Consider the following 27,162-nt stretch of genomic DNA (forward strand, 5'->3'; position numbering starts at 1 on the left):
GGCAGATGGGCCCTTCAAACTTGTGAAGTGCTTTTTACCACCATCCAATAAGAATCAGCAACACCTCAGTGGGGCAGATGCCTTGGGTGCCACTTGGTACAACAAGTGGAGTGATCCACGAGGAGTGCTCTACAGATACTCTACGGGGAGCTGGTGGAGGCTTGCAGCTACTCCATCGTTGTCAGTGCCACTGTCAGCTTTCTGGGCAGGTTCAAAACATTTTAGCCAAGCCCAGCTACTGTGGAAAAGCTGTACTGCTGCCCCCTTTCACACTTTCCTTCTGACCCTTCCAAGCCTCTAGCACTCCACAAACTCTGTTCTGGTGGAAGTGGTGCAGAAATTGTAAGATCTACTTTATTTCCTTTGCAGTCTTAATAACTATGCAGAAAACTCGATTTGCTATCACTTCCCATGGAATTTTGTAGTAGGATTGGGTGGAAAAATGAAATGCTTTAAGGTTTTAGTTTTTGACAAAATCCCTAATGTTCAAGATGGGAATAGGATGTTTTTGGGCAATCTTACAGGGAGTAAAATGCTGGTGGTGCTGGAGAGGGGGTTGTTTGGAAGGGTAGATTCTCTAAAAAGATATGTTAGAAGGCTAAAAAAAGCTGTCTGGTTCTTCTCAGAGGAGATGAAAGGGCAGGAAGAGGGAATCACCAGGCTGGATTGTTCAGACTGACAATCGACTACAATGGAGGAGGTGCTGTTCTCTATGCTCCTTGAGAAGCACATCTTGCTGGTCTCCAGTCAATTCCAGCTGAGCACAAAGAACGGCTAGAGATAGAGATAGGCAATCCAGTAGACAATGTTGAAGAGCAGGAAGGCGGTGGGGAAGAAGACGCGAGAGTAGGAGTCCAGGCGGGAGATGTGAATGCGGATCCTCCCCTCCCGCCACATTCCAGTCTGACAGTCCTCAATGCAGCAGAAGAACCTCTCACATTCCTTTCCTTCCAGGCACGGGGAGCCAGGGTCTTCATCCTCATCCTCCTCTATCTCTGGGGGCCAGTGCATGATGTTGTTGATGTTGATGGTGGTAAAGGATGGCATCACCTGTGCACTGGCAGGTGGCTGTAATGAAGAGGGGTAGGTGGATTAAAGGGAAGGAAAAGGCAAGGAAACATGTTTTAGACACCAAAACCCATCCAATTGGCCATAGATCAGTTCATAGCATAGGTGCAGTTCAATGGAGAGGGATGACTCATTATCCCCCATCTCTGCACCTGGTTGTAAATCACCACCTTGGCATACTGTGGGGACTGGCATCACCCTGCATGACTGTGATATTCCTCCCTGGCACCCAAGGGCATAGCCTTAGTCAGCAAAGATCTAATTGCTCTGATTCCCCATCTCTGCCACTAACAGTTAGGGCAGAAACAGGACCTGTTTGGTTTCAGCTGTGCTAGCCTCGTCTCTCATTCCCCTGAGCTCAGCTGTCTCTGAAGACACAGCACAGTACAGATATGTCTTCTGGTTGCTGTCAGTTGCTGGAGAAAAGTTGGGAAAGGCTGCATGTGACTCATAACCTCTTGGCCCAGGAGAAGAGGCATATCATCGGTCTCATGGAAGAGCTCTCTCCACCCATACTGGGAAATGAGAATGGCATAGAAGAGATCTGTCTTTTTTGGTTTCAGTTCTATCCCAGTTCAGGGGTCTGTTTCAGCTGATGTATCTGAAGTACCTGCCATGAGCTTGGGCAGATCTCAAGAGGATGATGACCACATTAGATTCACCATCACCACACTCAGGAGGTCTTCTGATTGACAGACCATAAAAGAAAGGAGGTTTCTGCATCTCTGTGACCTAAGATAACTCTGTAATCCACAGATATCAATCAGGTGGAAGAATCTGGGTGTGGATCACCCTGTCTTAGAGTGGACATTTACCTTTGATCGTATGAGTCATCCTAAACTGTACTGATAAGCTTTCCAGCAACTTTGAAGAGAGCACAGGGTGCCTGGCTCTGATAACAGGGAGCCTCAGTTGCTTTTTCTGGTCGTGTCACACCTTCCAGGTGCTCAGACCCACACAGTGGTCTGAAGACCTTGTGAACACAGTATGGGTCAGGCACTAAACCATGTCAGCAGTTTCCAGTGCAGGCTCAGGAGGGATATTTCTAAATAGCCTGGGGTACTAACAGCATCCACCTCTGCTGGCTCCTTTGACCTACCAGCCTGGCTTTCCTGTTGTTGTGCTCAAGTGGTTTCTTGTTTCCCACCAGGTAGTTGAGTGTAGCGTACTCCATGAGAGCTGCAAAGACGAAGATGAAGCACACAGAGACAAAGAGGTCCATGGCTGTGATATAGGAAACACGGGGAAGGTGCTTGCGGGAGATGGTACTCAGGGTGGTCATCGTTAACACGGTTGTGATACCTAAGAGAGAAAAGAGTTGGTTTAAGTAATGAAGAAGAGCACTTCTGTCTTCTACATGCATCCAGACCCCAAAATATCCCCATTTCCCCTCTCCTGTGGGACAGAAATTCCTCTGGTTGTCTGGTCCTATTTTTGCTCTGTTCAGCCAGACTCTGGTTTTGAGGTGCCCTCTGACAAAGCTCTATGGAAAAAGAGCTGTTCAAAACCCAGGTGTCACATAGGCCTTCAGCGTGGACTGGTAAAGGAGTGGGGAACTTGGACTCTGCTTAAGGCTGGAGACAGGAACAACTGCTTGGATGATGGGAGGACAGTCCAAAGGAAGGAGATGCTAAGAGGCAATAACACTGGATGTATGGTTTTGGGCAGGCAATGGGTGAGTTTGGATTCAGTCAGTGATGTCTGGCTGAGCCATGGCAATGCCTCAGATGACACAGGACTGCTGTTTCTGTCTGATGTGAACCAGAGCTGGAATGCAAAGGCCTCTGTTCTTGTTCTGTCTTTCACAGAATCACAGAATGCTAGGGGTTGGAAGGGACCTCCAAAGACCATCTAGTCCAACCCCTCTGCCAGAGCAGGACCACCCAGAGCAGGTCACACAAGAACGCGTCCAGGCGGGTTTTGAATGTCTCCAGAGAAGCAGACTCCACAACCTCCCTGGGCAGCCTGTTCCAGTGCTCTGTCACCCTCACAGTGAAAAAGTTTTTCCTTAGGTTAATATGGAACCTCCTATGCGCCAGCTTGCACCCGTTGCCCCTTGACCTATCATAGGACATCACCAAGAAGAGCCCGGTTCCGTCCTCCTGACACTCGCCCTTTATGTATTTATAAACATTAATGAGGTCACCCCTCAGTCTCCTCTTCTCCAAGCTAAAGAGACCCGGCTCCCTCAGCCTGTCATCATAAGGGAGATGTTCCACCCCCTTCATCATCTTTGTGGCTCTGCGCTGGGCTCTTTCAAGCAGTTCCCTGTCCTTCTTGAACTGAGGGGCCCAGAACTGGACACAATATTCCAGATGTGGTCTCACGAGGGCAGAGTAGAGGGGGAGGAGAACCTCACTCGACCTACTGACCACACCCGTTCTAAAACACCCCAGGATGCCATTGGCCTGCTTGGCCAGGAGGGCACATTGCTGGCTCAGGGCCATCCTGCTGTCCACCAGGACCCCCAGGTCCCTTTCCCCTGTGCTACTCTCTAACAGGTCAGTCCCCAACTGATACTGGTACATGAGGTTGTTCTTTTGCAGATACAAGACTCTACACTTGCCCTTGTATTTCATTACATTTCTCTCCGCCCAGCTCTCCAGCCTGTCCAGGTCTCACTGAGTGGCAGCACAGCCTTGTGGTGGGTCAGCCACTCCTCCCAGTTTTGTGTCATCAGCAAACTTGCTGACGGTGCACTCAATCTCTATGTCTATGTGGTTGATGAAGATATTAAACAGTACTGGTCTGAATATGGACCCCTGACGAATGCCACTTGTCACCTATCTCCATTTGGATATTGAGCCATTGACCACTACCCTCTGGATGTGACCATCCAGCCAATTCCTTAGCCATCAAACAGTCCACCCATCAAATCTCTGTCTCTCCAGTTTAGAGAGCAGAATGTTGTGGGGGACTGTGACAAAGGCCTTACAGAAGTCCAGATAGATGCCTGCTCTTTCCTTGTTCACTGAGGTAGTCACTCCATCATAGAAGGCTACTAGGTTGGTCAGGCAAGACTTGACCTTAGTGAGGCCATGCTGGCTGTCTTGAATCACCTCTGTGTCCTCCATGTTCCTTAACATAGCTTCCAGGAGGATCTGTTCCATGATCTTCCTGGGCACAGAGGTGAGGCTGACAGGTCAGTGGTTCCCAGCATCCTCCTTTCTACCCTTTTTAAAAATGGGTGCAATGGTTCCCTTTTTCCAGTCACTGGGGACTTCATCTGACTGCTGTGACTCTTCAAATATAGGATCATAGAATCCTATCATGTATCGGGTTGGAAGGGACCTCTAAAGGTCATCTAGTCCAACCCCCCCACAATAAGCAGGGACATCTCTAACTAGGTCAGGTTGCTCAGAGCCCCATCAAGCCTGACCTTGAATGTCTCCAGGGATGGGGCTTCCACTACCTCTCTGGGCTACTTGTTCCAGCGATCCACCACCCTCATATTAAAAGAACTTTTTCCTAATGTCCAACCTAAATCTACCCTTTTCTTGTTTAAAACCAGTACCCCTCGTCCTGTCGCTACAAACCCTTACGAACAGTTCTTCCCCTGCCTTCTTACAGGCCCCTTTCAGGTGTTGGAAGTTCGCTATAAGGTCTTCCTGGAGCCTTCTCTTTTCCAGGCTGAACAACCCCAACTCTCTCAGCCTGTCTTCATAGCAGAGGTGCTCCAGCCCCCTGATCATTTTCATGGCCCTCCTCTGGACATGCTCCCAACAGGTCCACGTCCTTCCTGTGTTGGGGGCTCCAGCGCAGGACACAGTACTCCAGGTGAGGTCTCACCAGGGCAGAGTAGAGGGGCAGAATTCACCTCTCGATCTCCTGGCCACACTTCTTTTGATGCAGCCCAGGGTGCGATTGGCTTTCTGGGCTGCAATTGCACATTGGTGGCTCATGTCCAGCTTCTCATCCACCAGTACCCCCAAGTCTTTTTCCACAGGGCCGCTCTCTAGCATGTCTTCTCCCAGCCTGCATTGATACCAGCAGTTGCTCCGGCCCAGATGCAGGACCCTACACTTGGCCTTGTTGAACCTCATGAAATTCACCTGGACCCACCTCTCCAACCTGTCCAAGGCACTCTGGATGGTATCCCATCCCTCTGGTATATTGACTGCACCACCCAGGTTGGTGTGGGTAGGGTCCGTACCGGGACCAATACTTCTACTATCTCCATCAACGACACAGTGGGATTGAGTGCACCGTCAGCAAGTTTGAAGATGACACCAAGCTGAGTGGTGCGGTTGACACATCTGAGGGACAGGATGCCATCCAGAGGGACCTGGACAAGCTTAAGAAGTGTGGCTTGTGTCTCCATATCATGGAGAGTGGCTTGGTGACTACATCAGCCAATTCCCTCAGGGCTCTGGGATGCATCTCATCAGGTCCCATAGACTTATGTATGTTCAGGTTCCTCAGGTGGTCACGAACCTGATCTTCTCTTACTGTGGGAGGAACTTTGCTCCCCCAGTCCCCGTCTTGCAGCCCATCCACTCGAGAGGTGTGGGAAAAGAGGCTGCCAGTGAAGACTGAGGCAAAAAAGTTGTTGAGTGCCTCAGCCTTCTCCTCGTTCATCGTTACCAGTTTGCCAGTTGTGTTCATCAGGGGCGGTAGGCTTTCTTTGACCTTCTTTTTCTGGATGACATACCTATAGAAGCCCTTATTATTATTTTTTACATCCCTTGCCAAGTTCAGCTCCACCCATGCCTTGGCTTTCCTGACCCCATCCCTACACAACCAGGCAGTGCCCCTATACTCTTCCCAGGATACCTGTCCCTGCTTCCACTGCCTGAACATTTCCTTCTTGCCCTTTAGTTTGACTAGCAGGTCTCAACATATCCGTGCTGGCCGCTTGACTTGCTTTCCTGATTTCTTACACCTGGGGTTTGAGAGGTCTTCCACTCTATGGAAAGCGTCCTTAAAGACCTGCCAGCTCTGTTCTGCTCCCTTGTCCCAGAGGGCAGTTTCCCAGGGGGTCCTGTTGACTAACTCCTTGAACAGCTGGAATTTTGCGTTCCTAAAATTCAGAATCCTGACTTTACTCTTCACCTGACCCATGTCCCTCAGGTCTGTGAACTCCACCAGTACACGATCACTGCAGCCCAGGCTGCCTCCAGTCTTGACATCACTGATTAGCTCACTTGCATTGGTGACTATCAAGTCCAGTATCGCATCCCCTCTGGTACGGCTGTCTACTACCTGGCTTAAGTTATCCTCAATGCATTCCAGGAGTCTCCTGGATTGCCTACAGCTCAGCATGCTACTTTTCCAGCGGATGTCAGGGTGGTTGAAGTCCCACAGCAGGACAAGAGCCTGTGAGCGCAAAGCCTCCTGTAATTGGAGTAAGAAGGCTTCATCCATAGGCTCCCCTTGATCGGGTGGTCTGTAGTAAACACGATCTACAAGGTTCCCTCTGTTGCCTTGGTCTAATTCTCACCCACAAGCTTTCAGCGTGCTCGTGGCTATTCTTCACAGAAAGCTCTTCACAATCTATTAATTTATTGACGTAGAGGGCGAGTAGGTAGCAGATAATAAGGGGTCTCTTTTGACTTGAATGGGGCTTGGAATTGGTTTTGCAGCAGCAGTAATGCTCACAGACCTGTTTCCAGAGATGAAGCATCAGATGCCAACAAAGAATCAGTTGCAAGAGTTGGTATTGTGATCTCATCCGCTGCTTTTATGATGCCAAGAAGAAGCAGGAACTCCACCTGTTCCACCTTCTCTAGCATTCATCTAAGTCCACCTGCCACCATTTCCTGGGGTCACTGCAATGTATCTGCATGGGAGCATGGCAAGAGATTTTCATATTTTCCAGCTGTATTTGCGTTAGCAGATGTGTTGTGACTTCCCATTTATTTGAAATGCCAATGGAACTGGCCTGCTTTACATTTCGCTAATGTAGGCTGGTGGACTTGAAATGTACTGGGGATCATTTATATGAAGTACAACAGGGGCTGTGGAGAGAATACATTACTCTTGATGTGCTGAGGTCCCTTCCCACAGAGAGGGGCCTCCCTCCTGGGGAAACATGCCTTTGTTATTTGACACAGCCACCATAGTGGTGTCAGCCTTGCAGAACATTTTGCATCTTGCTGTTCATTCCTTTCCTAGCCATGGACTATGGTGTGCCCTCACCTCCATTGGAAGTGACACCCTAGTACTCCTCCTCCTCTCTCCATGGGCACCAAAGAAATTGATTTTGATAGGGAGGTGGGGAAAGATGGTCAGAATGGATGGGCTTTGACTAGCCCTGACTGATACTCCTGGTCCTTTGTTTCTCTCCTTCCTCTGCCTGCAGGCAGGCAGGCTGAATGCTACCTCCAATTAAAGGGAAAGTCAGCAGTGCTGATGGGAAGGACAGCACTGGGAAGCAGAGCTTGCTGCAAAATGCAGATACAGCCAAAGTGCATTAAAGATTTGTAAGGACCTCTCTAATGCCTATCAGAGCAGGATTCAATCAAGGTAAGCTTTTTCCTGTCTCAAAGAGCCACTGCAGGTTGCAGAGGAAATCTAAACGATAGGCAGAGCTGTTGCCACGTCCTGGACTCCCTCTGTGGTGTGACTGACAAAGAAAGGCTGTACCTACAGGGCTTCCACATCCTGCCAGAGCTTGGGACTCTATGGATACAGCCGAGCAACTTTGCTCATTACCGTACAACCTTCATGTCACTAGTCCTACACTGAGCCCTTGAAAAGTCATGAGGAAATGCAGAGTAGATGCATGTTACAGGAGCCCTTTGGCCAGCATTGCAGTGCCACAGCTCACCCCTTCCCTCTCCCTTTTGGTGCATGAGAATACCACATTTTCAGCTTGGAAAAGGCTGTCTTCAGGTCTCAAATCAAGATATGAGTGTTATGCTATCCTGAAATAATCTCGTAGTCCAAGCCAGCACATCTGGAGATTCGGTTGAGCTTGAGGACAGTGTTACAAACTGAAAGATGGAGGAGTGGACTATCCTCCAGTGAGCTGAATAACGCCAGAAAATGGCAAAGTGCTTTAGGATCCTGATTTTGTATTCCAACACTGACAGTCTGCTAGTCTTGCAGAGTTTGACAAGCATCAGACATGCATCAATCTGTCTCTTACCCAAAGATGTCCTGGCTGGTGTGGAGTCTCTCTTGATCCAGAAGGAAACCCAGGAAAGAACAACAGTCAGGATGCAGGGAATGTAGGTCTGAATGGCAAAATAACCCATACGTCTACTTAGGTCAAAAGAAACTGTCATCACCATGTACTCCCCTAGGAAAAAGCAACAGGGACATTGGAATTGTAACATGTGGCTTCCTAAAACACAAAAATCAGCAAAGTTTCAGAATTTGTAATGTTTCTCCTGAGGTTTTCTTGTTCTAAGGGCCTGGATGGATGGTTTTGTGGCTGGCTTTGTGGCTGCCCAGATTGTTAGCTTCATGGACAGCTGTGCGACTGGCTGAGCACGTTTGGTGACTTGCTGGCATTGTGGCTGGCTTGCTGGTTTTGTGGCTAGTGGACTCTGTGGCTACCTGGCTGGCTCTGTAGCTGTCTGACTTAATGTCTTTGTGACTAATTTAAGAGCTGATTTTGTGGTTGCCCAACTGGCTGGCTGCCTGCCTGGTTGGCTGTGTGGCCACCAGGCTGCATTTGTACTGGCCTGCCTATGTGTCCAAGCATACTGAAAAGCACACTGTCTGGAAAAGTTTCAGGGAAGAAGCTATAGAGAGTATTCATCTTCGGCTCTTTGCTGCAAGGGTTTCTTTTCTATAGAAGCTATTTAGATGTAACAGGCTGCACGGTCTGGCTGGCTAACTACCTGCCTGAGCTGTGACAAAGGAGGCGTCTTTCAATCGCTTTCATTGAGACTCTGGTTCTGCCCCTGGAAAAGGCATGTGGTGCTGTACATCCTAATTGCTCATTTGGCAACTTACAGCTGAGGTTCCTCCTCTTTTTCAGAGGCTCCTAGTAAGCATTGGAAGAAAGCCACCCAACAGCTCTGGGATTAAGATGGAGCTTGCAAGCAATTACGAAAAAACAGAATTACAAATGTCAGACAGCCATTGGTGCATTCAAGACACTTTCACTGCACCACTTCTTGTCCCAGTTAGTGCTGCCTTTACCCTGGATAGAGGCTGGCTGCCAGTGTTGGCAACAGCAGCTTTCTGCAGAGTGGGAGAAGCACTACCTGAACTTGCTGCTTCAGAGGGCTTCAAAATATGAGCTCATCCCACCTACAGGAATCCAAACAGTCTTTCCTCAGTTGTCTGTGGGAAGGAAAGGGGATGTGAGCTATTATGAGGAGGAGGAGCTGAAGGGCCTCCATTCCCTAGTTTCTTCACACATGCAGCCTTGTTCCTGTCTCTTAAAGCATAATTCAGGTGTTCATCAGCCCCACACAACTTTACAGAAGGAGAGACCTGCAAGTTCTGTTTTCCCCACCCCTGTTCTAATTATAACCATCACCTAGAGATCACATAGTATGCACATACGGCAGCAAGAGTGGATCTGAGCTCTATCTCCTCTCCCTCTTGACTCTTCAATTAGGGATAGCTTCATTCACGTCAGCATTGTCACCCCACAGTTCACAAATGTCAGTGGTTCTGGCCTACCCCTGCTTCATCTTTCCTTCACCCTTCATCTCCATCACTACTGCGCTCTCTAGCAAAGGTCCATCCCTTCATTCTTATGTTTCTCTAACTGTCCTGTTGTGACCGTCCTTCCCCACCACTGTGGAGCTATCTCATGACTCCTTTGCCTCCCATGTGGTCTCCAACACACTGGTGTTTCTGTGGGCTGTCTCCCTTTGCCTCACCTGCCCCAGTCCTGAGAACTTCTGAGGTGTTTCTCAGCCCTGTGAAGTCAAACTGATAGAGCCTCCAGGTCCGCTGGTCGGAGACCTCAATGGAGTAGCGCCTCCAGCGATAGACAATTTCCTCGCGTGGGTAGCCATCTGGGAAAAGGGGCAAGGACATCAATGAAAGAGTATGTCATGTGCCTCCACATCATTCACCATGTGCCTCCACATCATTCACCACCCTGACTTTGAAAGACCTGGCATCTCACTCTAGCTGTTTTGTGAACATGAAACTTTCAGGCAGGTATTTCTGATACCTTTTGTTTAGATTCCTTTAGGCATCCCAAAAGGGGATGGGAGTAGGGACAGCAGTAGGAGTAGGGACACCATCCCTTGTGGGCCACTTCAAATCCTAGGGATAGGAAAAGCAACGCTGGAAACAGAGCCTTTCTAAGGACTGCACTGGTGGGAATGAGACTTGGGTTGGTGTAAGAGGACTGCACCAGCCTAAAATCTTTGAGGTTTTATCTCCCTGGTGCAGCATGGGGCCTTCAGCTGCTCCTCATGACTACCTTCCCTTCCCAAGCATGAGTACACCAGGAACACAAAGGTGCCTACATGAGAGGCAGCATGGCTATGGCTGCTGTAGCTCTGTACCTTGTGTCCTGGGACCCGATCTATGTATGGAAAAGGAGGGGTGCATTCTTCCTGGAGAAGAAGACCTGGCTCCTGCAGGCTGAAGCATGGCTTCTCCTGGTCTGTCTTTCTTGACAAAGAAACAAGCCTACTGTGAAGCAGGGACCTCGACACCTACGAGAGAGTTCCTCAGAGAAGGGAAGGAGCAAGAGCTTGGCAGCTAACTAAAACTGTATTTCTAATTAGCGAGCATGTATGGCATGTACTGTTAATTAGCAAAGAATGAGGGATGGTGGGAGACGAGGGGATGGTATCTCCTCAGCACGCTGCCTCCCTCTGAAGCACCTCAGAGCCACGTGAGCTGCATCTCTTCAGTGGAAGGGGAAGCGGGAGAGGTGAACCCGAGCTAAGATGACTAAATCAGATTTTCAGCCAACGCATGAGGACAGAAATCTCTTGGTGCAGAAAGGCTCCCTGCAAAATTCCAAGTGGAGATGTGCCAACATCAGCAGCCCTCTCTGCTGATCAGAATGGACAAGGGGGGACTGAGAGGGGAGGTCTGAGTGCCCCTCCTTTGCAATGGCCTTGGGTGCAGAAAGTGGGCCTGTCTGAGGTCTGGAAAGCCAAGCTGTCCCCTCAGAGAGCAGGGGAAGGGGGAAGATGCAAGGCAGGATGGGTGCCATTTGTCTGCCAGCTGAAGGGATATATGAAGGTGAGTGAAATAATCACCTCCAACCGTCCACCCAAACTCAGGAGAAACTCAGGGGTGCTGTGAATCTGTCCCTGATGACCTCTGCTAGCCCAGGAGTGGGAGGATGCTTCAGAGCATGACATGTAATGGCCCAGGAAGAGGTTCAAAGAGATTAGGTGAAAAAATGCTAAAAGGGAGGATGGTGTCCCCAGAAGTTTTAGTCTACTGAGGTTTCTTTACTTGCCTTCTAAAACTGTTTAAAAAATATGTATACTCACAACTGGAAAAAACCAAAGGGCAGGAGTGAGTGTCCATTGGGAAATTCTGCAGCTGGAGCAGACATTCAGCCTCGATCGTCAGCCTGAAAGAGGAAGAGAGAGAGAGGGAGACTAAGATTTTGTGTTGGTGAAGGTCGTTTGATTCCAACACCGGAATGTGACAGAGGAATTCTTGCTTCCTTGAGAGAGAAACACTAATTTGTTGAAGATCAGTCTGTTTGCAGGAACATTTCAAAACAGCAGGAAAAGAAAACATATGTTTGGATATTTTCAAAGTAAGAAAAACCATATAATTCTCACATTCAAAAAAGCCTTTTTTTTAATAAGCTTTTCAGATTCATTTGTGGGAGTAAGAATTTATGGGAACAAAAGCCAAATGTTTATTATCAGAATGCAATAGCTGGACTGACTAACATAAACTTTTAAAGGATTTTAGTTTAGGAAAACATTTGTAGTTTTGACTTTTTTCTAGGTATGATATGGAAAAAACAGTGGTTTTTTTGGAAGCCTTTATCCTGGGAAGAGGAAGCCCATTCTGCAACCAGTACTGCATGTGTACTCCCATCAGCACTGGGAGACATCTCCCAGGGCACCTGGAAACCTCCTCTGCTTTGAGTTCCCTCACCTCAGCAGCAAAATACAGTGCCTGCTGGATGTACCTGAGTGTGTAGAGCACTTTTCCGTCATTCCAGATGCGGAGGAGCTGATTAGGAGTGGTTATCCAGTGGGAATCAGCCCTCTTGGAGTTCCTAAAAAAGGTATCTGGGATCCAGATGCGGCTCACCATGTTGGTGTTCAGTGTGAGGGCCTTCAAGGTGCTGTTGAAACGAAGACGCCGGTCATACCATGTCTGAGCAAAGAAGATATCAATGGTGTATTCCTGTGAAAGAGAAAGAAGAACATGTCTTTCTGGGAGGGATTTAGGCAAAGCGGAGCCCTCTCCTCTGGTCTGCAGGCCATTGTTTTGGAGTGACAGCCAGAACATTTGCTTTTTAACTCTGGGAGCAGGTGACCACTGATAGCTTTCCAGGCTCATCTTTAGCTTGGGGTCAGGACACTTAGGAGGAGCCAAAGACTGTGTGTTGACTGGTAGGCTGAGCTGTAGCACGTTTGGCCTAACCCATGCCTGGAAAGCCAAGATGATGCAAACAAAGGCTTGAGCTTCCTCTTGATGGACAGCTCAAGCCAAACACTCCTTTTAAGCACAGGCATGAAGGAACAGTGTGGATGTTGGGTGAATCCAGTCCTAAGCTCAGCTACACCTCTCAAACACAGGCAAAAAAAAAGCTGCTCACCAGCTTGTCAGAGAAGACAGTCAGCCTTTTCTGTTATTTATTAGGGTACAGCCCAGCAGTGCTCCATACACTTAATTTGTGCATATAGCAAAAGTAGTGCTGTGCATAAACCTAGTGAGAACCCATTCCTTACTGCAGGACGTATACTGTAAATGGTTAATGTGAAAAACCAAGGCACTGTGGGTTCCTGGGCAGGTACCCCTTGCCGAAGTTTAGAAAAGGAAGCTGGGACAGGCACTGCTATGGACCCAGCTCTTGGTGCAAGCAGGTCAAAATCTTGAATCTTTTGCAGGCAGAAAACAGAGTTTCCATCATAATGAGGACCTTTGGTTTTGGTGAGAGAGAGTGTGTCCTAGCTTACTGATAACTAGCATTTCTGGGAGGCAGCTCCTGTCTGGATTGGACTGGCAGTAGTCCACATCATTAGCCCATGGTTCTGCTGATTGCTGCTGCAAGCCAATTTGCTCCTTACCCTCTCTTTCAGCCAGCTTGAGAAGGTGCTAATTAGTGCCATGCAGGAGCATGTCTGGCACTCAGTGGCTGTCTGAACCAAACCCCAAATCCAGCCCGTACTAAAGGCTGTTACCTGCTCCTAACAGCTTCTCTCTGACTTGGACTTTGCTCCCTTTCACTCCTGTTAAACCTCCATGACCACAGAGGTATTGTCTCCGTCTCTCCTGTAGGCAGAGATGAACAATGTCTGACTTTGACATCTCCCCCTCTCATTCCACTCCTCCCTCTATTGATTTATCTCAGTGGAATTTTTATGACTGCAGCACATCCTCCCTCTTCTTCCCTTGTTGCTGGTTCAGTGCCGACTTCTCAAACCATGCTGTTAAAAAAGATGTGGTGCTCTTAGTGTGCTCCCTTGGACAGCATGTCCTACCAGGGGCAGGCAGAACAGGGCAGCGAGCTCAGGACTCCCTGCTTCATTTTCCTCACCCTTGCTCCGCTGTCAGCCAACCAGTGATGAGTGATTGGTACTTAAAACGACCTTTGCATAGGAATGAGATCATGAGAAAAGAGCATTTGCTGTCAGGCGGTCGAGTCACTCTCTGGGCTGATCCTTCATTAAACATAGGGGTGAGCAAAGGTGGTGGCAGTGAGGTCCTAACATGTTTCTGAATGGGGACAGATGCAGCAGGTTAAAAGTGAAGGCATTGCCTCTATAGTTCATTCAAAACAGACATGAGGAGACACAGAGCTAGAATAGCATCATCCCTCAAAGCCAAGTGCACAAGCATGGCCACTGCCCAAAAACAGGAGGTGGGGTAAGCCCGTTCCAGCATCTGAATTCTCTGGATCACACAGGATACTGCTTGGGCATAGGGTATGTGGTGATGAAGACATGGATCAGGTTGTGAAACAGTGAAATGGAGCCCACAGGCTGGCAAAGAAGCATTGGCACAGCAAGGACAAGATGGGGCAATGGAAGCCCAAGAAAACAATATATATGGAGAGGGCTGACTTTATTCTGTTTGGGGCCATTTTCTTTTCTTTGCCAGCTGTTGGGGCCAAAATAACACAACATTTGACATACACTCCCCCACCCCTGCAAACCCTGTTTGAGCCAGTGTGAGCTTACACTGCTCCTCCTAAGCAATATCTCTGGTGTAGGAGAAAGCAACCAAAAATGCAATGATAAATCCATGTTAGATGTCACTATCAGTTTCTAACTCCTAACTGGAGTGACTTGTGAGATCTCACTTCTGGGCTGGCTGGTCAGGTTAGATGTCCTGCTGTAAAGTTCAGCATTCAGGGCTGGGATGACCAATGCTAATGTTTTGAGAGAGCTGGGGGTCAACTATCCCAGGGGTTTAGTATTTGTTGTCAAGTCCAGGTTTTCAGAAAGGATCAGCATTAGAGATCTCCTCTTGTGCCATTCATAGCCAGCCTTTGCAAAAGGTGTAGTGCACAAGTCATTCAGCTCTTCTGAAAAATCTGAGCTGTTATTGTCACTGTCCTGTGGTTTGATCTAATTTCAGCGGCTATTATTAGCACAGCTATTCACAAAGAAGACTTACTAGCTGAGCTGGCTCCCGGGCCTCTAGGTGGGGGAACCCATTGGGAAATGTTGGTATTTACAAATGTATTTTCATTCAGAATTATCTGAGGCAAGATTTATACAAAAATGCTCTGGCCTTTGGGAGCACTTTACCCTTCCAATTCTGTCCCCCATCCCACTGTGGGGGAGTGAGGAAGCATCCGTCTGGTGCTCAGTTGCCAGCTGGGGTTAAACCGCAGCAGTTCCTGAGGACTTTGGCACCTGTTCCCATTAGGTGTGGTTTGCACTGATGCTGAGGAACTTTGCACAACAGCGGCTCTGCACTGATCAACTGTGGGCCAGACCTTTCTCTGAGCATTAATCAGATCCCACTTAGCTGTAGGTATCTGACCAAGGTGATAAACATAGGAGGCATTTGACCATGGGTTCCCTACAGTCACTGGAGAGGGGTAGGCACTTCTGGAGGGAGATCCCAATATGAAGCAGTCCAAGCTGTCTTCTGGAAATGCCTCACATTCTTATTGACCTTAGAAGAGTCCAGGCTGATCAAGACTGAATAGTTAAAGATTGGTGGGATGAGCTCAGCCCCTAACACTATCCCTGTAGCTTCCCTCTGCCCCTGATTCACTCCCAAGCATCAGAGAAAGACTTCTCAATACCTCAATTTCCCCATGTGGAAAAAGGTTATTGTAAAATACGCCTCCAACATTACTGTACCATCTGCTGTGCAGCACATGGAGGTTGTTAACTTCTCTGTAAAGGCATGGGCTTTTTTAGTGTTTTCAACAGAAGGAGCTAGCAAAATAAGAGGAATTGCTCTAACAGTTAGGTCACGCCATTTGAATCACACATGGGGTAGCACACACATGTTGGCATGCATGCAATATTGCATCAAACTTCAGTCATAAAATAATAAACTACCCGTAAAGCAAACTGAAGACTGCCTACCCTAAATACTATCATGTGAGTTCATCCAATGCTGAGGAATGCCCTGCAGCGTTGCTGCTGCTAGCTGTGTGGGCTCGTGTCCAATTTAGCCTTCCAGCATGTCCCTGCTGGCCCTTGGTCACCGTCATCACCTGGCACTGCCGCACATCACTGAGCAGTCCTCGTTTTCCTCATGTGGGCAGCACAGATGCTGGTGGAAACCCAGTTCCAAAAAATGGTAAAATCTGAAAACACTTAATGGAAAAAACCCTGTCCTGTAAAAGAGCATTTGTGGAAAATAAGGGGCTGTGGAGTTGACAAGGATATTTAATCTTGGAAGAAAAAAAAATTAAAGAACAAAAGGATTTTGCTGCACTCTTGTCCTGGTTTTGGCTGAGATAGAGCACAAAGGCACAAAGACTTGCTAGGCTCATACTATATTATAGGATAATAATAAATAATAATAGTAGCTGGCCTTTTGTGAAACTGGCTTCCAAAATCCAGGTAGCAGACTACTATGTTTTTGTGGCTTTCACCTCTGCAAACTGACTCGATTCACCTTCTCCTTCAACAATTTCTGCAACTTGTAGGGGACTCCATACAGCAGCCTTCCACCTCCGGTGCTTTCCTGCAGTACAACAGGACCCATCAGTAAACAGGGCATATTGCCTCTCATTTTGTGCCAGTTTATTGTACAGTGGGGCCTTTACAGCACACGTCACCTCCTCCTCTGGTGACATTACAAAATCTTTGCCTTCTGGCCAGTCCGTGATCACTTCTCAAATTCCTGGGAGACTGGGGTTTCCTGTTCGAGCCTGTTGTGTGATCAGTGTGACCCACTTACTCCACATAGCATCAGTTACATGATGTGTAGAGGGGACCTTCCCTTTGAACATCCAGCCCAGCAGCAGCAGTCGGGAGGAGCTGTGTTTCAGTACCAGCCACTTTTGAGGCAGCTCGAGCCCCTTCATATGCTGCTAATACCTTTTTGTCAGTTGGAGTAGAGTGGGCCTCAGATCCTCTGTATCCCTGACTCCAAAACCCTAGGGGTCGGCCTTGAGTCTCCCCTGGTGCTTTCTGCCAGGGGCTCCAGGTAGGGGCTTTCTCCACAGGTGCAGTATAGAGCAAATTTTAGTTAGTAGTCCTGCCTGGACTGGCCCAAGGGCCACCACGTGAACAATCTCCCATTTAATTTGCTCAAAGGCTTGTTGTTGCTCAGGGCCCCATTTAAAATCGTTCTTCTTCTAAGTCACTTGATAGAGAGGGCTTACAATCACACTGTAATTTGGAATACACATCCTCCAAAAACCCACAACTCCAAAAAAGTCAGTGGAGACACAGCTGTTATTTTGTTGCTCACATCCATTGGCATTGATGATGTCCATCTTGCCATTTTTTTCCTAAAAACTGGACCTCCTGTGCATGTCCCTTAACCTTACTTTGTTATATGGCAAAACCATCTTCCAGGAGGACCTTGACTATTTTCTTCCATTTCTCAAAAGCTTCTGCTGTGTTGCCCCATATGATGATGTCATCAGTGTATTGCAGGTGTGGGACCTGGGCATGATGTAAATGGTATAGAATAAGGGGTGGTTTCAGCTGGGATAGAGTTAATTTTCTTCCTAGTACAGTGCTGTGTTTTGGATTTAGTCTGAGAATAATGTTGATAACACACTGATGTTTCAGTTGTTGCTAAGTAGTGCTTAGTCTAAGTTAAGGATTTTTCAGTTTCCTACGCTCTGCCAGCAAGCAGGTGCAGAAGAAGCTGGGAGGGAGCACAACCAGGACAGCCGACATGAACTAGCCAAAGGGATATTCCATACCACCGAACGTCGTGCTCGGTATTTAAACTGGGGGGAGTTGGCTGGGAGGGGTGGATCACTGCTCAGGCATCAGTCAGTGGGTGGTGAGCAGTTGCATTGTGCATCACTTGTCTTTGCTTGGGTTTTATTTCTCTCTCTCTTTTTGCTATATTCATTTGCATTACTATTATTATTATTATTACTTTTATTTTAGTTATTAAACTGTTCTTATCTCAACCCATGAGTTTTACTTTTTTTTCCAATTCTCCCCATCCCACTGGTGGGGAGGAGTAAGCAAGCGGCTGTGTGATGCTTAGTTGCTGGCTGGGGTTAAACCACGACAACTCTTAAACCCTTTCATTTTTAAAAACATAGTTTAAGTGAAAAGCTATGGGATTTCTGTGTGGAAAGTAGTTTCAAGAAACCCCCAAAATTTTCAATCCAAGAGAAAAGAAGCAGGTTCAGAAATCAGCCTGTCCCCAGCACAAGAGAGCTGGGAGCTGGCCACTGTTCTCACTATGTACTACCCTAAGCCCTGCTCCTTGGATCATCCCAGCCCCAGCCACTCTGCCCTAATCTTCATGGCCCTGGAGCACTGCCCTACTGCCCATCCTTATGTCCTGATACAGCAAGGACATCGAGCCTGGCCCCAGTTAGCTCCTCCCTGTGCCTCCTCTCTCACCACTGTGCGTATGTGCACACACATGGGGAATCAGCCTGTATTTCCAGTTGGATTTGGCCCTGGGAACTCTACTCTAGACCAAGTTCCACGCTGAGTTCAGAGCAGATATGAGTTGGAGGCTACCCAATTTCAGACTAACAGCTTAAACTCACAGGGTTAGCATGACACAACTTGAAATTAGCATTTTGTATTTTCAGGTTACCTTATACACCAAACAAATATAGCTGCGCATGGCCAGCAGATCCTTTTCAAATGGCTCAAAGCAAGTTTGTGTGCGCAGTTCAGCTGATCCCTCTCAAGCGTGAAATTAGTGGGATACAGAGGAGTTAGTACCCCATGGTTCCTCTGTATCCATCTATGAGCTTCTCTGTGTTCTTTAAGAGCTCAGCTTTCTGACAAATACCAAAGAGAGAAGCAAAACCATCAGGTGAAGATGTCTTAGATGTCTTCCTAAGTTAGGATAAAATTAAGGATTTAAAGATGTTTTTTGCAACTTCACTTGTATTCAACCAAACAGAGGAGACAGAGATCTGGAAACAGGTTCCTCCATTTTCCTGTGCTGGAGAGATAGTTTGGAAAATTCCTAAAAAACAGTGGGGCTGAGAGGTTAATATCCTAGCCAGTCTCATTCTAGATTTTGTTGTTCTGATACTTATTTTTATTCATACAGCCCCCTTCCCTCTGCACCTCCAAGCAAATCCCTTGCTGCAGTACAATAAGGCAGGCTGCTTTCCTGGGAAGCATGGCCAGCGTTTCAGGTGGGCTGATGTGAATCTGACAGGTCCGTGCTGTCAGTCACAGAGCTAAGCAAAGCAAGTATCACAGGCAAACTCTTTGGGGTGCTGCAATTCAGAAAAATCTCAGGAGTTACTGGAGGAGACCCAGGAACAGGGTGTATTTCTTTCAAGGGCTGGTAGGTCGCTCTGTGCAGCTCAAGGCAAGCTAGGAAGCCTCTCCTCCATTCTCCCTCTTCTGAAAAACAGGGGTCAGCCCAAGCATCTCCCCTTCAGACAGAACTGTGTTCAGCAGTTCCACAACCCTGCACAGGTGAGTATTTTCCTCTCCACAACATGCCATACATCCCTCCCAGCCTGCAAACATCTCTGACAAACCCTGGGCTGCCCCCAGCAGCCGGCTCAGTGTCCCAGGGAACATGGTCGATAATAGTAAAAAGTCTGGAGACACTCTCCAGACTACATAAATAAACTGAATAAAATAACCTTATTTTAGAATAATCTTCAAACCTGATGCACAACTTCTTGTCCCCACATCTTGTGGGCAGGAACGTGCTTCTAGCATGACACGTGCAAGCACTCTCCAAAGGCAGCAAGCAGAGAGGACATGTACTAACAGCATATGCTAATGTCTGACACTGACCACTTCAGTGACCGGTTGGGCAGCATCAAGCTTCTCTCAGTTCTCCCATTAGTAGCGTGAGACACCTTGCTTGTGGATGCCTCTGTGTCCCTGTTCTGGGTGAGTTTTGTCTCCCCAAAACAAACAGCAAAAGAATGAGAATGTAAGTTTCATCATGTTTCCAAGGTCCCCCTCTCGCCAAATCAAACCCCAGAGAGCTTTCTGGACATGATGCTGGAGTGACTAAGGGAGCTCACAAGGACAAAGGGAGCATAGCTCTGATGGTCTGTGTTTTCAAGGTGACACACTGAACTTCCCATCTGTTTTACTTCTGCAGAAACACCGACAGCGCTGTCCTTGTCTGAATGTCTTTCGCCTCTGCCCAGGGAATCTCAGTTGAGACAGCGTTCTTTTTATAATACAAACTCGCTGTTAAAAACCATCACCGTGTCCTGTGCTCGTGCCAGAAGCCTTCAAACAAGATATGCTGTACATGCTGCTCTGTCGATTGCAAACTCCCCAGTCATGGTTTGCTCACCCTTGGAGTCTCTGCAGACAGGAACTGGACAGGGCTTTGTGGTGGTTTGACCCTGGCTGGATGCCAGGTGCCCACCAAAGCCTCTCTATCACTGTCCCCCTCCTCAGCTGGACAGGGGAGAGAAAAAATATAGCGACAGGCTCATGGGTCAAGAGAAGGACAGGAAGATCACTCAGAATTTACCGTCATGGGCAAAACAGACTTGACTTGGGGAGAAAAAAATGTCATTTATTACCAATCAACTTGGACAGGAGTAATGATAAATAAAACCGAGTCTTAAAACGCCTTCCCCCCACCCCTCGCTTCTTTCCCGGGCTTAACTTTATTCCCAGTTTCTCCCCCTTCTCCCCCTGAGCAGCGCAGGGGGACAAGGAATGGAGGCTGGGGTCAGTTCATCACACTGTTGTTTCTGCCACTCCTTCCTCCTCAGGGGGAGGACTCCTCACATGTTTCCCCTGCTCCAATGTGGGGTCCTCTCTCACGGGAGACAGCCCTCCATGACTTCTCCAGTGTGAGTCCTTCCCACAGGCTACAGTTCTTCACGAACTGCTCCAGCGTGGGTCTCCTTCATGGGGTGCAGTCCTTCAGGAACCGACTGCTCCAGCGTGAGCCCCCTCATGGGGTCTCTGGCAGCAAACCTGCTCCAGCGTGGGCTTCTCTCTCTCCACGGGCCACAGGTCCTGCCAGGAGCCTGCTCCAGTGCAGGCTTCCCACGGGGTCACAGCTTCCTTCAGGTATCCACCTACTCCAGCGTGGGGGCCCTCCACGGGGTGTAGGCAGTCATCTGCTCCACCGCCCATGGGCTGCAGGGGCACAGCCTGCCTCACCATGGTCTTCACCGCAGGCCGCAGGGGAATTGCTGCTCCGGCGCCTGGAGCATCTCCTCCCCCTCCTTCTTCACTGACCTCGGTGTCTGCAGGATGTTTCTCTCACACATTCTCACTCCTCTCTCTCTCGCTGCAATTACTGCTGTGCAATAACTTTTTTTTCCTTTCTTAAACATGTTATCCCAGAGGCGCTGCCACTGTCGCTGATGGGCTCGGCCTTGGCCAGCGGCGGGTCCGTCTTAGAGCTGTCTGGCACTGGCTGTGTTGGACGCAGGAGAAGCTTCTAGCAGCTTCTCACAGAAGCCACCCTCATAACCCCACCACTACCAAAACCTTGCCACACAAACTCATTACAGCTTTCAAAACCAAGTGGTGACTTCTGAGATCTGTACCTGCCCACACACCTCTGTTCATGCCTGCTCCCATGCATATGCAAGCAGGGACATCTAAAAATCAGGCTTTTATGCTCATGACAGCCAACCGCTCCAGACTGTTTCTTTCCCTCCAAACCCTTTCTTCTGAGCTGTTCCCTTGTACCACTGCTTCCTGTGCTTCGGTGATGTTATCTCCTCACGTGCAGCCCCAAGATGGCTGCTGATTGCCGTGGTGCCTGTTCCTGTTTTCATGGGAAGGTAGCCTGGGACACAGTTTCACTGTGAGCCCCAGAGGCACGACTTAGACGTGTGTTTTAGCTTCTGATTAACAGTCATTACCCAAAGGATCAAGGAAAGTCCTTGAGTCGAGACATGACATCAGCCAGACTCTGGTTTACAGAAGCACAGTCTGTCTGCACTGTCCCTGACGAGGTTATTGCTGAAAAGGCAGAGGTACGGACACACGATGATGTATGCAGATGGGGCAGAATTAATTAAAGGGGAAGATACCAAACACTTCAATGAAGCGTTATGCAAAGCACCACAGGGAAGGAGCCGCCTCCTTTTTGTTTGTTTTTTTCACCACTCTCAGGACAGGACATGGCCTGGGTGGAAAGTCATGTGTAAGCACCTTCTGATGTAAACAAGGATGCAGCCCTGTTACCATGATCTCTAGAAAATGCCTGGGCTGCTTGCAGAGCAAAGCCACACTTGTCCAAAGTCTTGTTTGCATGTCAGACCTTACTGCTAAATGCTTAAATGCTCCCGGCTTGGAGCAACTTTGTGCCGGAAGAAGAAAGCAGGTGGGGGAAGAGAAGAGGTGAGGACAGAAGCACATAGGATAACTGGAAGAGAATGCTTAGCACTTCAGGCAGGAGCTCTTGTTTATTTGTCCTTTATGCTCATGGAGTGTTTGATGAGACAAAAAGAAATCTCCTTTGAAAGGGCCAAAAGACAAACCTTCTCACTGCATACAATTAACTCCCCAAGACTGCTCCTCCAGGACAGCTTGGCAAGATTCAGATGAAAAGCTGGAATTTCTTTAATTGCACTTCCCATTCCCATGCCACCCATTGCGATTAAAATGAAACACTGGGATGGGCAGTCTAATACTGCCTAGGACTGGGAGAGCAGCTGCTGCAGCTCCCCTGTACCAGGCAAAGGAATGTAGGAGGTCCCACAAATCACCCAAGGTGTCCAGTCCTAAGCGCTCCTGGGAAGGGGTGTCTGGGATAATCAGCTTGTCCCCATGGGGACATCTGCAAGTCTACCATTGCCTGGGAACATGATCTGTTCCTCCAGCTCTGACGTGCTCCTTGCCCCATCTCTCTGTCCTTACAAAACTCACTGTTCTGGGCTGCTGGATTCCCACGAGCCTGCCTGCAGGCTCCTGCTCAGTTCAGCTGGGCACTGCAGCCTCACTGCCTCCTCCCTATGATGGAGAGGCAGGAACGAGAGCAGTATGCTGTTGCAGCAGCAGGGAAATGGCCCTCAGGTGAAGCGAAGGAAGGCAGGAAAGTCCTCAAAACATCAAATGACACAAATGCCTTCAACTGTCAGAGGCATGGGGCTGTGTTGTTTTGAAGTATTAGAGCATGTATCCTTCTAGGCTTAAGGCTGGTCAGCTGGGCCTGTCTTCCTGCCTCCAGTCTAGTACCTCATATAGAAGGGACCACCACTGGCTTCACCACTGGCTTTGCCAGACCTCGGTACAGCCTACTGCTGCTTCTGGCCGACCAGATGGACTAGGGGGTGGCAAAGCCAACACTGCATCTGAGATTTAGAGTCTGATTCTCACATCCAGTCCCTATTTGGGGGAACTGAGGGTTTTGGAGAGTTAGAGTAGTCCACAGTAGTCTGTACACTCCTGTAAAGGTGTCAGCACCTTCCCCTGTCTGCTCAGGGACTGAACAGCCCACATCTGCTGCCCAGTTCTCTTTGCTGTTTTTTCATCTTTCCAGGCTTTCTTGTGTTTTCCCTCCTTTTCCTTCACTCCCTGCTCTAGTCCTCTTTGCTCCTCCTCCTCTCCATGCCCCTCTCCACAATTTCTTTGGTCTGTAGCTCACCACTCTGCTTCTCTGCCTCAGCAAGAAAGGCATTAGCACCCTGCCCATACCTCTCCTCAAACAGAAACAGCTTCAATTGTAATGGCCCTATTCAAGCATCACATCATTTCCCACCCCCTTCCCACCTTCTCTTTGCACTTTGTCTAATAAGGCCATATGCTCTCCAGGGTAGGGACTGTCTCTCTCTATGGACTGAAAGGTGTTTAGTGATCTCAGCTGGATGTTGATTGTCATGCAAAGAGAACAGACAAAGTCCCTCCCACTACAGTCCTAGTGATGAAGAAATCGCTACAGAAGCTGTACTTTGAGGTCAAGACAGGAAGGAAAGGGTGGCAGATACAGGGAGCCATAGGGGCTCTGCTTTCTGTGTGTATCAGAGCCAGAAACTTCCTTCCCAGTGCAGGAATTGCATGGCGTGGCACAGCAGCATGCAAAACCAGTAAAATGGACAAACAAAATCACTCCGGTCCCTCTGTCCCAAGAGGCTCCTACAGTGGCCAGTCACAGGAGCTTAGGGACAGAGTATAATGAGCAGGAAAATCACTACAGCCTTCTCCTAAATATGCCTTCCTCTGAGAGAACCACTCACTTCCAACAATCAGAGTTCTGTCAAACCGCCTTCATGGGCAGCGCCTTGACAGGGTGGAGAAGCCAGCAGAGCCCAGAACTGGCACTGAAGAAGCGATGCTCACCACCAGCCATGGTGCACTGCGCCTGGGGGATGAATCGCAGGTTGCAGTGAGCTAACGGGCTGCCCCACACGAGGACTCGTGACACAGCACAGAGCATCCCAAGGAAACTGGCTCTGGGTGGGCAGTGTGGTTCAGCTCTCCAAGAACCAGTGAGCCAGGGTGGCACCTCAGAGAGAGGCCCACCTCCCAAACCCTGAAGCTACTCTGTCCTCCTCCCACCAAGACAGGTCTGAGAAAGCACAGTGCACACACGTCCCTGGGATGCCATCCATTGCATGGAAATGCCTGTGCTGGCCAGGAGGAAAACCACCGTTTGCCTGTATAAATCCCTTTCTAATCCTTATCCTCACGGAAAAAAGCACATTCAAAAAATCTGAGAAAGTTCTGCTTTCATAAAAGGGGAGGGGTTTGTGCCCCCTGCAGCTATCCTCACTCTTGACGCTGTTCTCTCCTGGCCACAGATGAAGAAGGAGGTGGGGACAGTGTACTCTGCTCCACTGACCCTTTCAAGGAAACCTGTTTCATGTTGTCCCTCATGCCCCCTTGCTGTGCTTGCCAGCTTTCTCTTCCTGCCCTGCCAGTTCCTTGATTTAGCTCCTTGTCCCTGCTTTGTTTTGTTTTTCCTTTTGCAGCTCTTCTTTAAAGCCACCACAAAATCACAGCCCAGCCCTAATGAGATTTCAAGGGAGCACCAGGCTGAGGAAAGCAGCTGGGAGAAATGAATCAGGTTACAGAGAAAGAACAATTTCTTTCTGTCTCCCCTGGTCGGTATTTAAAGGGCAAAGCGAGCTGGACTGCAGTTACAGAAGGGACACCAGGCCAGCTGATTCTCATTTCCAAGCATACACCCACCCTTCAGACCAAGCGTGGCGGTCATTTGGAAGCCATGACACCAGCCACTGGGCAAGCAGGACCTGCAGAGCTCTGCTGCTCTGGGCTGCTCACTTCCCATGGCATTTGGTGGCTCCAAAAGACTCTCCTCAGAAACTGAGGACTGGTATTCCCATTCCTTTTTTCCAGCTCCCAACAGCTGGGTCTCTACCCAGCCTACTGCAGATGCCTCCTTTAAAACTCAACTACTCTACCTTCCCTAGCTCCCCTAGATGGCTTTAGGACATCTTTGGGGCGTAGTGAAGAAGATGAAGGCTCAGGTTTCTACACAGAGGTATAAGGAATGCACTGGCAGAGTTACCAGAATCATACGTATAAAGAAACCAAAAAATTTTGGCTTTTAAGCTTAGTCCAAAGTTCCCAGCAGCTGGACAGCCCATTCTCTGGTGCTCCTTACTAAATCCAGTACTTGGACCTGCCTTTGGCTTTTTGTGATAGCAGACGTATTTTCATCTTCCCTTCTTGCTGATCCGGTGAGAGAGGACCAGCAACTAAGCAGCCCCCGACCTCACTGCTGCAGAACTGGACTGAAGCTTGCAGGAAGCTGCATCCAAACAGTTGTGAGCAGCGGGAAGGGAGCTTGGCTTCACACAATGGCTCACTCCTCCCTTGCAGTTCAAACTGGGTGCCCAGCATCCCCATTCCCAGTGCCCCTTCCATCCCCTTCCTTCTCTGCAGAGACCCTTCTGCCCCAAGCCTCCTGCTGAGATTTACTCTGCAAATCCCTCCGGCACAGTGTTCCAGGCTATGTCACCACTGTGGCTCCTTGTTGTGGCAGGGGGAACCAGGGTCCATTGTGCCTTCTCACAAGGTGCGGATTCATGTGACAAAGTAAGGCTGCAAGCTCTGGATAGGTCTGTCAGTCCACCACTGCCAGATCATGAAAGGAAATGGTTGTCTTGAATATTATGGTTCTCTTTGCCTTCAGCTTTTCTTTTCAAGGAACAAATGAAGAGAAGATCAGTCAGTTATCACCTTAACTTCACCCTCCTACCTCCCTGTGGTTGTAGGAACGACCAACTAACTCCCACCATTTTTTCCCTACTTCTCTATCTTGCTGCTCTCTTTCCTCTCCTTGTCCTCACTACACTACTAAGGTAGCTTTGGGTGTCTGTGGAGGAGGATGATAGACCAAGGGACACAGCTCTGGTGTGGGAGGTGTAACAGGTACACTGGCAAAGCTGGAGGGAAGGAGAGCACATCGGGGGGAAGTGTCAGAAACAAGGCTTACAACATTTGCGAAGTCCCTGCTCTGACCTTCCCTGTTCCCCAGCCACAAGGAGACAAGGTGTTCCCCCACCCACACTCCTGAGTGTTTTGGTTCACACATCGCATGTGTATCTGCCTGTGGGTGAGCCATTGCCACTGCCTGCAATTCTCCTGTAGAGCAAAGCTGATCAGATGGTTAGAGCCATTCCCAGGTAAGAGCAGGCCAGAGAACAACCATAGAAACCCTCACAGCAAAGCCCCCTGGACACGAAGATGGACAAGCAAGGCCTATACTATGTCCCCAGCTGCCGTCAGCTCCGTGCTACCAGCACACACCAAGCCCAGCACACAACACACCTGACCCCTGACCAGACTTATTCCCCACCCACAGTGCCGCATGCAGCCAGCACGATTTCGCTGGGGCTTTGAGGAGCTGTTGCACTGGGAATTGGTGGGGGCAGTGTCAGCAGCACCGGTGTGAAACGGCTGCAGCATCAGCAAACCGGCAGCGGGGAAGGGTGGGCTGCTGCCGACCAGCGTGAGGCACCGCGGCAGATGACTGTGAGATCTACCTGCCCACCCACTTGCTGACCCTAACACGTATCTCCTACCAGCACAAAAGACACGAAGCTGAAGACACAGAGGCACCAAGGAAGTGCCTGGAGGCATGGAGGAGATGCGAGGGGTTGCAGGGAGGAGAAGCAAAGCCCTGCCTCAGCCTCTCCAGCCCTGGTGCTGTGAGAAGGCTCAGGCTGGCAGTATCACCGCCCCACTGCTGCTCGCTTGCAATTTGTATCATGGGCAATTAAACCCTTCCTGTGCACGGAGATGGGATGTAATAGTCTGAATATTCAGCCTTTAACATCGGGGCATGAAGAGGTCCTTGCAGCATATTGCCTCTGGTCACCCACAACTGAATTCTGAGAAACAGTCTGCATTTCATAACACATTTGTAGCAGGCAGATTTCACATCAGCCTTTTAGGGGAGATGGTACAACTGCTTCATCTGAGGATGCAGGAAATAAATAGAAATGATTTCTACTGAAAAAAAATGAAG

At 48.9% G+C, this 27,162-nt stretch overlaps 1 protein-coding gene across 2 annotated transcripts in view; it reads right to left on the minus strand.

The window, feature by feature from the left end:
- Nucleotides 1-774: 774 nt before the first annotated feature.
- LOC104354217 (gamma-aminobutyric acid receptor subunit gamma-4) overlaps nt 775-27,162 on the minus strand; it is a 41,249-nt gene continuing 14,861 nt past the window's right edge. Inside the window, exons 1-7 of one of the 2 annotated variants that reach the window (XM_086470622.1) lie at nt 16,813-16,840; nt 12,101-12,329; nt 11,442-11,524; nt 9,855-9,992; nt 8,159-8,311; nt 2,168-2,370; nt 775-1,068 (exon numbers count right to left, since the gene is read on the minus strand). In XM_086470622.1, coding sequence (XP_086326748.1) covers nt 775-1,068; nt 2,168-2,370; nt 8,159-8,311; nt 9,855-9,992; nt 11,442-11,524; nt 12,101-12,228 — 999 coding nt within the window. In that variant the 5' untranslated portion in view covers nt 12,229-12,329; nt 16,813-16,840. Of the gene's footprint in view, nt 1,069-2,167; nt 2,371-8,158; nt 8,312-9,854; nt 9,993-11,441; nt 11,525-12,100; nt 12,330-16,812; nt 16,841-27,162 lie in introns of those variants that run through there. The other variant, XM_086470621.1, reaches the window with a different exon arrangement.

The sequence above is a fragment of the Leptosomus discolor genome, chromosome 9, assembly GCF_034619465.1.
Source record: "Leptosomus discolor isolate bLepDis1 chromosome 9, bLepDis1.hap2, whole genome shotgun sequence".
Lineage (NCBI taxonomy): Eukaryota > Metazoa > Chordata > Aves > Leptosomiformes > Leptosomidae > Leptosomus > Leptosomus discolor.